The sequence below is a fragment of the Astyanax mexicanus genome, chromosome 6 (assembly GCF_023375975.1).
Source record: "Astyanax mexicanus isolate ESR-SI-001 chromosome 6, AstMex3_surface, whole genome shotgun sequence".
In the NCBI taxonomy this organism is placed as follows: Eukaryota; Metazoa; Chordata; class Actinopteri; order Characiformes; family Acestrorhamphidae; genus Astyanax; species Astyanax mexicanus.
The window spans coordinates 33,517,114-33,529,786 of NC_064413.1; the positions used below are offsets into that span (position 1 = coordinate 33,517,114).

The 12,673-nt window shown below is 38.4% G+C and overlaps 1 protein-coding gene across 5 annotated transcripts in view; it reads left to right on the top strand.

Annotated features, from left to right (window-relative positions):
• thrap3a (thyroid hormone receptor associated protein 3a) overlaps positions 1-11,745 on the top strand; it is a 73,604-nt gene extending 61,859 nt beyond the window's left edge. For 3 of the 5 annotated variants that reach the window (XM_022673745.2, XM_015605879.3, XM_015605880.3), the window contains exons 3-11: positions 2,104-2,991; positions 4,830-5,558; positions 6,981-7,150; positions 7,452-7,563; positions 7,719-7,803; positions 8,569-8,750; positions 8,875-9,040; positions 9,143-9,292; positions 10,031-11,745. In XM_022673745.2, coding sequence (XP_022529466.2) covers positions 2,104-2,991; positions 4,830-5,558; positions 6,981-7,150; positions 7,452-7,563; positions 7,719-7,803; positions 8,569-8,750; positions 8,875-9,040; positions 9,143-9,292; positions 10,031-10,264 — 2,716 coding nt within the window. In that variant the 3' untranslated portion in view covers positions 10,265-11,745. Of the gene's footprint in view, positions 1-489; positions 612-2,103; positions 2,992-4,829; positions 5,559-6,980; positions 7,151-7,451; positions 7,564-7,718; positions 7,804-8,568; positions 8,751-8,874; positions 9,041-9,142; positions 9,293-10,030 lie in introns of those variants that run through there. The other 2 variants (XM_015605882.3, XM_022673746.2) reach the window with 2 other exon arrangements.
• The last annotated feature ends 928 nt before the right edge of the window (positions 11,746-12,673 follow it).

The following is a 12,673-nucleotide window of genomic DNA, read 5'->3' on the forward strand; positions in this document are numbered from 1 at the left end:
ACGTGTGTGGTCCTGTAAATCATAATTCAATGCTTTATGCAAAACTTTCTTACTTGCAATTTTAATCTAGTTTCCTTTATTTGAATCTGCTCATCATAAAAAGCCCAAATGTTGGAATGTCCTAATTGTTTTTTATTTAATAGGGATTATCCATAGCTCCTAGCATGTGAACTAAATTGACCTTGCTTCACACATCAACAAATCTTTGTGGTCTTATGTGGTCCTGTGAAGCCAAAATGTCTTGGCCACTTAGTCTATGAAACTTGTGGAATGTTAAAACTCCCTGGTACCTAGATTTACAAATTATAGGTCTGTTAAATTCTCTCAAGTAGTGTACCAAAAGTTACCACTCTATTTTAAAATAAGCCACTTTCTTGTTACCTTTAGCCAAGTTTTCTGAACAGTGATAGTGCGGTATAATTGGCAGTCAAAGAACCTCCTCTTTGCTTCCCAGTCTGAGTGGAAATCTTTCCCATATGAGCCATGTGACTGGCTCTTTCCACCCACAGTCTGCACAAGAGCTGCAGAGGCTCCCTCTTTCTTAGCGAGAGTGAGAGTGCAATGCTGTGCACTATTCTTTAACTCTTTATTCCAATGAAAAATCGGACTGAGTAAGTAAATACGGAGCAGTTGAGGTGATTTTTTTTGTTGTGCATGTTGATCGTTTGTATTCTGCATTGGTTCAGCTGTATTTGTTCTGATATATGATTTATAGTTTCAGTTTCAATTAATTGTTGCAAAATAATCTGCAGTTTTCTCAAGTGTACAGACTAATTGGAAATAGCAAGGTAAAAAAATTATACTTGTTTTATTGTGTTAACTTTAAGTAAAAAGTGCTCCTTCTGATTTGTCACATTTTGCTGCGTTTCTGGTGGGGAAAAATGAACGGAACGAATATGCTAGACTTTAAACCTCCTTCTATTGTCCCTGTGATTTCAATCAGTGTGATACATTCTGCATATGGACAAGCATGTTCTCAGTTTGGGACATTTGGTTCCCACAGCACTGCCTGGAATTTTTCACTGCTCGGTTGAGTTAACTGTAATTAGGAGAATCCAAGGTGTCCAAAATTAGTGTGGTTTGTTACCTAAAAGCTTTGACATGGGCAAATAATATTAAAGCAGAAACACTGCAGCAGAGAAAAGGGTGACTGTGGTTTTGTGAATTTTGAATTAAATAGGACTCTATGGCCACCTTGTGGTTTATTAAAACATTGCAACTACAAGTCTGAACCCAACAGACTAATTTAATTAATATGTAAGTAGGCCTGTTACAATAACCATTTTTGTGGACCATATACTGTGCCAGAATTTTTTGTTATTATGTCATTATAGGACCATTTTATGTCACTGATATAATGAAAATACAGAGCATAATAATAACTACACCCTTTCAATAAACAAACATCATTTAGTTATTAAGACTATTCAGACATTGTAAATATAACAAAAGTTATGACAAAAACATCCTGAATAAATCAAACTGAAAAATACAAAAACAAAAGATTATAAACAAATTGACATACTGGCTTATATTGTTGATATCCAATGAAAAAGGTGTATCTCGAAAACAGCAAATTTACAATGTAAACAGAGTTTATTATAGAACACTTTGGAGAATTTCTATTGGTCCATTGATCAAGAAGTCTGACAAAGTAAAAGGGAAGCGTGCAAAATGCAGGTGGGATCTCACTTTGTTGAATTGCTATTTTAATGGCACAGAGCTTCTGTAAGATGTTGTAGAATTTCTATTGGTTCATTCATTAAGAAATCGTGACACAGTATAAAGGAGATACTTGTTTTTCATTAATATTACATGAATGAAATGAATGAAAATGAGAAAAAAAGAAGTGTGACTAACTAAAATATTTAAGAAATTCTTAAGGTTATGTCCAATAAGTCAATAGCGTAAATATCAAGACAGGCCTACATGTAAGAGTAAAATACATTCTACTGAATATTTTTAATAATGTAAATGTCTTAAGAATTTTATTTCATAAGAAGTAACCATGCTGTTTTTAGAATTACATGGCACTGTTTTAATTCTGTAGAAGGTCACGTGTTTTCTATGATAACTCAGGCTTTTCTTTTTCTTCTTTCCAAGCTCTAGGTCTCGCTCTCGCTCAAGATCCCATTCTCCAGCTTATAGCCGTGAACGGAAGCATCCTCGGGACTTTCAGAACAACCGTGAGTTCCGTGGCTACCACAGAGGCTTCCGGAGGCCTTATTATTTCCGGGGCCGAGGGAGAGGCTTCTTCAGGGGTCGCTTTCAGCGAGGAGGTGGGGGAGGTGGAGGAGGAGGAGGAGGAGGATACAACAACAGGTCAAACTGGCAAAATTTCCGCCAGCATCCACAACAAAAGCAGCAACAAAAGCAGCAGCAACAGTATAACCGCAACCCCAAAAGGGGGCGCTCTCGCTCATGTTCACCCAAGAAGAGTACAGACAGCCCTGTTCAGTGCCGAAGCCATTCCCACCGCTCTGACAGGTCTTCTTCACCACATTCACACCACTCCTCTTCCTCCAGCTCTTCCAGACAAAGATCTGGGTCTGCTAAGCTCATTTGCAAGGTAACAAGGGAGTGTGAGCCTGCACCCAATGAAATCCTGAAAAATGGAGGAGCAGACACAACACTGGCTGAGCAGGCAGGGTGTACCCCACAGGCAGAGGAGGGTGCAAATATAAACGCAGCCTCTGACACATGGACAGTCCCTAATGAGCATGGCGGCAGCCCGAAGAGGGCTAACCCACATGTGAACTCTGACGTTGCTACTGACCAAGGGGATCTGGCCAGCAGTGAAACAGGCTCTATGCCTGTGAGTTCAGGTGCAGCAACCAATGGTTCCACCTGCTGGAAGACTGTGGCCTCTGCACCTTCTACTGCCAGTTTGTCAAAGAAAAGCCCAACTACAGTTTTTACAAACTTTGGGATTTTTTCAAATGCTGACCAACCAGATGAGGATACAGTTGCCATTTCATTGGCATTTAAAAAGTAAGATATTGTCATATCAAATTGTGATATGCTGTATTGTAGTTTGATTGTGTTAACTAGTATAAAGTCCTTATTTGATATGTTTATCTGTTTTGCAATGTTTCAATTTAATTTTATAACAACTTCTTGTGGATATGGTTTAAAAAAAGATTATTTATTTGTTTCTGAGAATTTGATATTGGCATGAAGTTATGACATACACCATATAGCAGACTTCCCAGGTCTCCCAGAAGTTGCTGGAGTCTACTGCATATAAATAACTAAAATCACCCGGAATCTAGAATGAGCCACAAATTTCACACAATTGCACGTTCTCTACAAAGAGTCTGTGCGTCAGCCAATCAGTTTTTAGTCTGGGCGGGCAGTGTTTTTCCCCTCCTGGACAGTATGTGTTCAGTATGGAGCATTATGGCTCATTTCGACTCTGATCACTCTAAATATATCCATGTTTGATAAAAGTAAAAAACAATGCCCGCTGTACATTTTAGTAATAGTGATTTTAGCTCTGCCCACAGGGGACTAAATGATTGCAAAAGTCATGTTGAGCTGTGTTAATGTGACTATATATTTGTGACTATATGTGTGTGCCTATATTTGTGACTATATATTTTGTGTAAGTCCAAGTCCGGGGTACCTCCCTGATTTGAGATTTCAAGAAGTTCTTTTTCTGAAGTACAATAATTGTACAACATACACATTTAATGTGTAATCCTACGTCTTTAATATTCCGTCTACCTTGAGCAATGTACAAGTTTCTTTACCAGCAATTCATTACTTTTTGAGGTTTGTTTGAGGTGTCAAGCATAGGCATTCTACACAAGAACAACACTTTACTAATTGTTGTGCATGGTGGTGGTAGCATGGTAGCTGGAAGAAGGAGAACTACCTATTAAAGATATATGTTGGACACAGAAAGAAACATTTCAAATAGATATTTGAAAGCCCAGTATTGGCAAGAGATGCATGTCCATGATAAGAGTATCACAACTTCATGTTACTTTGTAACTAATAAGATAAAAATATTTTTTATTTTGATTTCATTGTGCGTTGAGGAAGATTAAATACAGCAGACTTAAGAACCTATCCTGCCAGACTCCTGCCAGTGGCATCCATCTGCAGAACTGTTTTGTTTGTTAGTCTGGTATTTCAGTAAGAGTTTGAATGGGAATAACATTGCAGGGACTTTGTGGGTTTCCTGTGAGTCTAAAGTGGCCAATGCTGGATCTAGATTTAGGAGAACGGACATGTTGAGACATGTGTTTAGGGCACGCTCTCTTATTATAGCACAGCAAAGTGGCAATTTGATGAGTGGAACTCTCAAAAAAGCACATCAATCGCTAGAATCAACATTTACTAATGGCTATATTTTGCCAAATTGTTGAAAATTAAGTGTTATAAACTTACATTCGCTTGACCGAGATAGCTTGATTCGTTTCTCAAATCAATTTGATTGGGACTGTCTGCACTGGATGTCCACACCTCTTTTACTTTGGATTTAATTATGTTGTTGTGAGTGATGTTGTAAATGACACATTGAAAACAGATTTAAGTGTCCAAAATGTCCAGACCTCCAAATGCAGTTTGGAACCAATTTTATATGGTATCTGGCTGTCCAGACTATCAAAAATCCAAAATTTAGATAAGTCAAAAAATCCAATTTGGCAGTCTGAACATAGCCCAAGTTTCACAAAATAATTAGGCAGCAATTTCAGTCTAGCGCAGTAACAGATTTTCTGGTTGGTTTTCTTTATGGAATTATCATGTTTTACGATTAAGAAGAATTTTTAAGATTGTACAAGCATAATTAACTGCCACTGTGTCTCTCTTTCACTGATTAGATTCTTGGAGGAGCAGAAGAGTAAAAAGCAGGCTGCTGCAGCTGAGTTTGGCATACAAAAAGTTGCAACCAATGGGGAGACACTAAGTGAAAAAAAGAACAGCAAGCCTGAGGGCGTCTTTGATCGGCCTCCTGACCCTGGGGTATCTAAACCTGCAGACCAAAATGACGAGAGGAAGCGTGAGAAACACAAACCAGTTGATGCGGTTAAGGCTGACAAGCCACCCAGTAGTTTCTTAAACAGGCCCCAGTTCTTCTGTGAAGACAGAGAGGAAGAAGAGGATGATCAGACAGAGGCCTATTTGCAGATGAGGGATGTGGGGAATGCCACTTCCAAACGCAAAAGCAAAGCAGCCCTGTCTGCTCGTGAACTGTTTGAAGAACACATCAGTAGATTGGAAGACATAGCTTGGGATGAGGAGCTTGAGGCCTTTCTGCTCAGCCGGAAGCAGGAGAGAGCTGCCAGTATACTGGCTGCTTTGTCTAAAAGGGAGAAGCTTGGACACAAGTCTGGGGACTTCTCATCTGAGAAATCCCCAAAGTTAAGGCAAAAGGAGAAAACTACCCTGTGTCCCTCTCCCACATACGCAGCTCTTTCTAGAAGGAGCTCTGAAAACCAGGAGCAAGAGATATTCATGACAGTGAGTGACACGTCTCCTCCCAGGCCTTCTGCGAAAAGAGGGATGGAGTTTAATCTGAGAATGGAGTCCCTTAGCAATGACCTGGCAAGGTAAATATGTTCTTATTCCACTACTCGTTCATAAAGAGCGCATGGGTAGTCTTACACTTGATTTAACTACACATTTGTGTGCATATACAGCGTCAGCACAAGCAGCATTGTTCATAAAATGATCTGCAAACCTTTGGTGTATATGGAGGGTTAAAGCAGGTCCAAAGCGTCAGTAGCCAACACGAGAATACCATTTAATGAGTTTGAGGAGATGGCATAAACAGACAGCAACATTGGTTGTTGTCAGTGTTTGTTCAGTTTGCTGCTGATGCCACATCATATTGTGGTGTACTGAGTGTACCGTTTGTTGGTATTGCATTGTGTGGATACGTAACATTCATGTCCATGGATGTGCATAAACCAGAGCTTTGAAGGACTACTGGAAAGATGGAGCAGCCATCTTTGGCACACGTATGTGTAGATAAAATGAAGATTTACATTGCCCTGAATAGTAGCTACATCTAGTAGAGTCAGCCAGGTCTCCTGTGCATGTTAACGCTTGACTATTTTGTAAAACATAACAAAATAAATAAAATATCACAGTGGACTACAGAATTGATCATTTATTCCTTGATTGACAGAATGTGGAAGAAGATTGAATGTCCATTGTATGAAATTGCACTTTGGAACTTGAAATAAAGTAGTGTAAATTTAGAATGAACTGTATTCAAGAAAAGATTACTCCAACTTACAAACCAGCAAGTGTCAAACACTGACATGCTAAATGTCATGATACAGGAACCAGTATTGTTTCCTATAACACTGACCTGCGGAATATGCTTCTCTGTTCGCATTGACAATTCTAGCCAGGTGCCACCAGTTACAATCATTACCACCCATTGCACGGTCCAGTGTGGGTGGTAATGTCATCTGTAACATGTTCCTGGTACATGTGACACTGTGGACCACTGTCGAGTATTAAAATCCCACACAAGTTTAGAAATGGAATGTCCCATCCATCTGGAACCCACTATCAGACTTCACAGCGATAATTTGTTGCCAAACAGTGTTCAGTCTCACTCACAAGATAACACCTCACAACTTATATAGATGCGGGCATTCCCAAGCCGTCCCCTGAAGGTAACACTTCATGATCACTTTACATACTGCTGTCTCACAACTTTTGGCATGTCGGTGTATATATGCAGCATCCAGCAGCATTCATTTTATATCTGCTCTCGGCCTTTAGTTTTTTCCAACAACTTTTATTTAAAAACTCGATTCTGTCTCCTATTTTCCCCCACTGATTTAGCAAAATCAAGACATTTTTAAGTGACTAACATGCGTAACACCAATTCTATTAATAATAATTTCCTCTTAAATGTGCAGCATGTTTAGTCTGATACATCTTGTTAGGTTTTGTGCCTTTGCCTCAAATTATGCAAAAACTCATCAGTAAACATTGTCTATTATGTCTTACAGATCTTCTGTTGTGTCTAATGATTGGAAAAATGCTATGGACCTTGTGCATCCTGATAATAAGGACCAGAGATTTCACTCACTCTTCCAGCACCTTACCTGTAATCATTTACGCAGGAGTCCCTCAGAGCTCTTTGCTCAACATGTGGTTGAGATTGTGCATCATATTAAAGGTCAGTGAAACCATTCTAATATCACTGCACTAAAGTTCTGGTTGCCACATTCAGTTATTGGCAATTTCTTGCTATAGAAAAACACAATGTTTGCTGCTTTTTTGACCTAATTTACATTTAGTTATATTATATTCATGGCTTAAATTATTTTGCTAAGAAATGTACAACTGGTTTAGTAGTCATTTAAACTGATATCCAGTGTAGGGATCATCAGAACTCTCATTGTATATGTTCTTATTGTATTTTTTTTTCAATGAATGTGTAGTCAATAACCAAAGGATATTATCTTTCATCCTCACAGCTCAACATTTCCCATCCTCTGGAATGACTCTAAATGATCGATTTGCCATGTACCAAAGAATGGCTGCTGAGAAAGAAATCATGAAGCAAAGAAGGAGCCCAGAGATCCATAGGTATAGCAAATGTGACGAATCTACTGGTATCCTGACTGATTTCAGTTCAGAAAAGTTGTTTAAGAGGATTTGTATTCACATAAAAACTAAACTCCCAGAGAGTTTCCAAGAGGTTTCAAATCTCCCTTCTCTTTGATCTGTTTCTTTTTCCACAGGAGAATTGATGTTTCTCCCAGTGCTTTTAAGAGGCACACTCTCCAGTTTGATGAGTTGAAAAGCTCCGTGGATAGCAGCTTCAAGGTGACAGAACATTTTGAAATATGACGTATTTTGGAAAAGAAAGCTGCAAGAGTGAGCCAGCCAGAGCACCTTTAGCATCCCTCGCTCTCTCTCTCTCTCGAAAAGCCCCTGCTTTTCCCTTGCAAGAGAGACAAAGGCTCATTGCTAAATGAAAATGAGATGTGAAAAGAGACCCATTCAGTTTATTGTGTTGTATATTCCCCCACAACAATTGATGGTTATGATTTACTGTGGGTACAAGCCCTCCTAAGGCAATTGTGTCAAGAAATGAGAGGTCATAAATGGAAGTGACCAATTGCTCCCATGTCAAAGCCAATCAAAGGACTCTAATCAAACGCCATAGTAAGTATTCTTTTTCAAAGCCTGAAAAGAGCAAACCAAGCCAGACAAAAGCGTAACATACTTTCATCTGCATCAATGAAAGTATTTGTGATGTGGTAATTTATTCTTTCACAGTCTGCCGATGCTTGTTTTCAACTTTCTCTCAATACTGTTTAAGCTGTGGAAGGCAAAGTGAATGGAAGATGATGCCTGTATGGCCTGTGGGGTCTTGAGGCTTTTTCGTTTATAGGCTTACTATCGAAGCTCACTGTTTAATGAAATCTCTCTATTAGTGCCAGATTGGATCGGCGATCCACTTGCATGAATAAATCAATTGTACAGTGATGTGTCTAGGTCCCATCCCGTATGCATTGGCAACAGGACAATGGAGCACAGCACTAATCTTTAGTCTGGCCACAACATCTCTCTGTTTCCCCAACACAGGTAGATGGTAAACAGCTGAAAGGTGACACAATGGACCTTCGATTAGATATTGAGCGCCGTAAAAAGTACTTAAGTGGAGAAATAAATGGAAAACAGGAAGGTGCAGGAGAATCAGGGGAATGTCATGAACTAGGTGCGGAAAGATCCACTGAGAAATCCTGCAAACACCACAAAAAATCCAAGTAAGTTCTCTAGCTTATTTTATGTTTTATAAGACATTTTTAAAAAATCACAGCTAAGACTCAAAACTATGAAATCACCAAGGTTCTAAATGAGTTTTACTCATGATACTGGTTCATTCTTTAGAAAAAGCAAGAAAAAACGAGAGCGGTCACACTCGTCCTCCTCCTCTTCATCCTCCCTTTCTCAAGATGAAGAAGTCGAGTCTATGGAGGAGGGCTTCAGTCAGGCCCAGCTGCAGCTCAGAGATTGCACTGGGTCCATGGAAAGAGGGCCGGCACGTGGAGGATTTGTACGTGTTTTTTTTTTTTTTTAATGTTTTTTTCAAAATGTTTTTTCAAGTGTTTAATTGTTTATGCCATTGTTGCCAATTGACATTTTATGCTTTTTGCAGCAGCAGTTTAGAATACGAGGTAGAGGATGGAACAGAATGAATTATCTGGCAAACAATATTAATGGCAATAGCAATGCATATGTGTCAGTGCAGTCCAAGGATGAGGACTGGGATCCAGAGGACATGCCTAAAAACAAGAAATACTACTTGGTAGGTTATGATATCTCTTTGTGAGTAATTCTGTTTTTTGGTAATATTTTTAAAGCTGTACTGACCCAACTTTCGGATTAATTTCTTTTAAAGAGAAATATTTAATCTTTTCTTTGATTGAAGCCATGTTTGTAATAGAGATGTCAGTGTAATGAACCTTTTAAAGGTTTAAAGAAACTTTTCTTTTACCAATTTACAGGTAACAATCTATATTGGAACATTTTTCTTTAAAGAACCACAATTTTTTTCTTATTTTTAAAGTTTGTCTAAAAGGGAGAAGCTTGGACATAAGTCTGGGGACTTCTCATCTGAGAAATCCCCAAAGTTAAGGCGAAAGGAGAAAACTACCCTGTGTTTTTCTAGTTGTCTATCTAGTCTAGTTACTGGCTGAGTTACTGAACACTACTAAACTCTTCCACTTTTCAGTTTTACAACCCACATTTGATCGTAAAATATGTAGGAGGGAAGAAATTTAGCGAATTGACTGTAGCATTTTCCTCAAATGCATTGAGCTCGACCCATCCTTTCACATTGCCTGTGGCAGGGGAGTTAAATGAATCACCTGAGTTCAGTGCTAAAGAGATCTGCATCAATATATTTCCCCATAGAGTGTACAGTGTACAGGTTTAGGTTGTCGTTGGTTCTCTAAAGTACAAAATATGGATGCTTAGGATGGGTTAAAAAAAGTATAGAGTAATTAAAACTGAACATGTGTTGTCTGTCCCCCATTTGTTGCAGCAAAGCAAAAAGGATAGTGAAGCTGAGAGGAAGTGGGCAGAGCCTCAAGGGCACATCCAGACCAGTGTGCCTCGTGTAAAGGGGCGCTTTATCCTGCGAAGGCCCACCAGTTCGATCACCACAAACAACCCTGGCTCTAATTGGAGCTATGCCAAGTTCCAGGCTAGTGGTGAGGAGGGGGAACAGTCAAGCAACCACACACAGCAGAACCATAAAGAGCAGAACCATGCATGAGTCATTATGGATTTACCGCCAGATTTCCCCCACTCTCCTATACTGGGTGGTGTCCCACCCTACCCCACACTGGTGGACAGGACCAGGGAATTTGTCACACCATTTAACACCAATGTCACTTGTTATTACAAAGTGTGAAATACATCTATACATACTGATCAAGGATGAGATGGTGTGACATTCTCTACTTGGCAGAAGACTAAAAGCCCAAATATTCTTTTTACTGGGCTTAATACAATGTGTTTTTTTCTAGCATTTTTCCTTATCATCATATGCACCTGTCTGACTATTTGGTGATTTTTTTGCACTTATTTACTCTTAAAAGCAAAGTTGGGGATGTTTTTTGTCTTTTTAATGTTGATGTTGACTAAGGAAGGCTGAGCAGATGTCTCATAATTGATAAAATGTGCAAGGATATGATTTCATGTGAAACAGAAGCCTGGCAATAGCCATTGCAATAAACAGAAAATGAACGTCTGTTTCTGAAAAATATGACATCATTTGTTGTGTATTTTCATACTGATTTCACTGCTGTCATGCATAATGCTTTGACATCCACAGAAGACTTACATTTAGATGATTTTAATAGAAGGAATATCGATGTTGTCCAGTGGAAAACATGTATTTCCATTTATGTTCATTGCTAATTTTCAGCATAATTTGAAGCCTGTAGCTGCTCTGTACACTGTATATATATAATTCAGAAGTTATAGACCCATAGAAATGGGTCTATAGACCCATAGAAAGGGGGGGCTATTTTACATTGATTCCATTTAAAGTCAACAACATATTTTCTTTCTACTGTAAAATCCAAATTTTTAAGAATGTTTTCATTGGACAACAATGAAATCCTGTTTTTGTGTCAGTGCAGAGCATTTACATCTACTTCATTTATCTACCGTTCAATTCGCTTGTTCAATAAATATTTGCACTGTGGTGATTGCATATACACTTGTAATAGCCATTTTATTAATGATTTGCTAAGATTTGCACCTAGTCCTCGTTTGTAGTTTCTAATAATTGTTCTAAAGATGTGAAGATGGCCGAGGTTCTTGAATGAATGAGAAAGTCTCACGTGGGACCAAACTTCTACAGGTTCATGTCCCTCTGAACGACACTAGGTTAAAGGAAACTGATCTGCTCAGTCTATTGTAGACCCACCCAGCCAACAGCTACAATGCCTTTCTGCTATTTACATTTTGAAGCTGGATTCATAAAGAACTTTATCAGGGACAAGGATGTGTTAACGCCCTAATAAGGAATTGCTGAAACTGGCAGACCAGTCAGACTTCAAACAAATACCAGAACATTGCATAACCAGACCCACTAAAGAGTGGACAGTGTACGGTCCGCTCTGGACAGGTTTGGCCTAAGAAAATTACCTTGAACTTGATCTTAAAGCACAGTGGATGTAATGTAGGCCTGGCAGTAGATGATACACATTATCTTTTATTTTTGAAAATAAATATGTGGATTTCTTTCATTGTCATTTTACTGTGTTTCCAGATTACATTGATTTTAAAGTACTTTAAATAAATTACATTTGAAATGGAGTTTGTCCTTTTATGTCTTGTTTTTGGTTGCAGGCTTGTAAAACTGAGACTTGTATGTCTCAGTAAACCTTAGTATATTTTTTATGAAATTCTTACCTAACAGATGGTTTATGTGATCGTTAAGGTTTGCAATGTGCTGTTATTTGTATCACACTCATTTGAATTTAGGGATGTATTCTTTAAAATGTTTTACTTTGACAATAAAGAAGCATTTTCAAACACATAAACTCTACTTGTTTTTAATGTGGTGAAACTTTTAATATCTTTGAAGACTTATTTGTAATCTCACTTAGTTAACTACTGCACCTGTACAGATCTCCACAGCAAGGGGGACTTCCCCACATTGACCCTCCTTCGCTTGCGTGACAATCACTGATTGGCTCTTTTTGTTGAAGGGCGGGACTTTATTTTTGTGCAAAGTATGGTTAGCGTTACAAAAACTCCCATTCATATGTACTCCAGATTAGGGGTGGGCGATATGGCCCTAAAATAATATCACGATATTTCATGGTATTTTCGCAATAGCAATACTGAATTATTTCAAGAATACACTACTGCAACAAAATGAATATTACATTTTCTTATTGCATACGGTATGATATGGCACACTCTTAACTGAGATTTTAAAAAATACAAGAAATTAATCAGTAATATTAATTTGTAACAGAAGTCAATGATCCAGAATGTCATGATACTAATAATGCACTCCATATATACAGGATTTAAGCAAAATAAATTATACTGGACAAATCTGTCTCTAGTAGGTATATAATGGGAAATAAAAACAGCGTGAAATTTTCTTTTGCTAAAAACAGCAAAAAAGTAGTACCCTGATGTGATAATTAGGGGTGGGTTA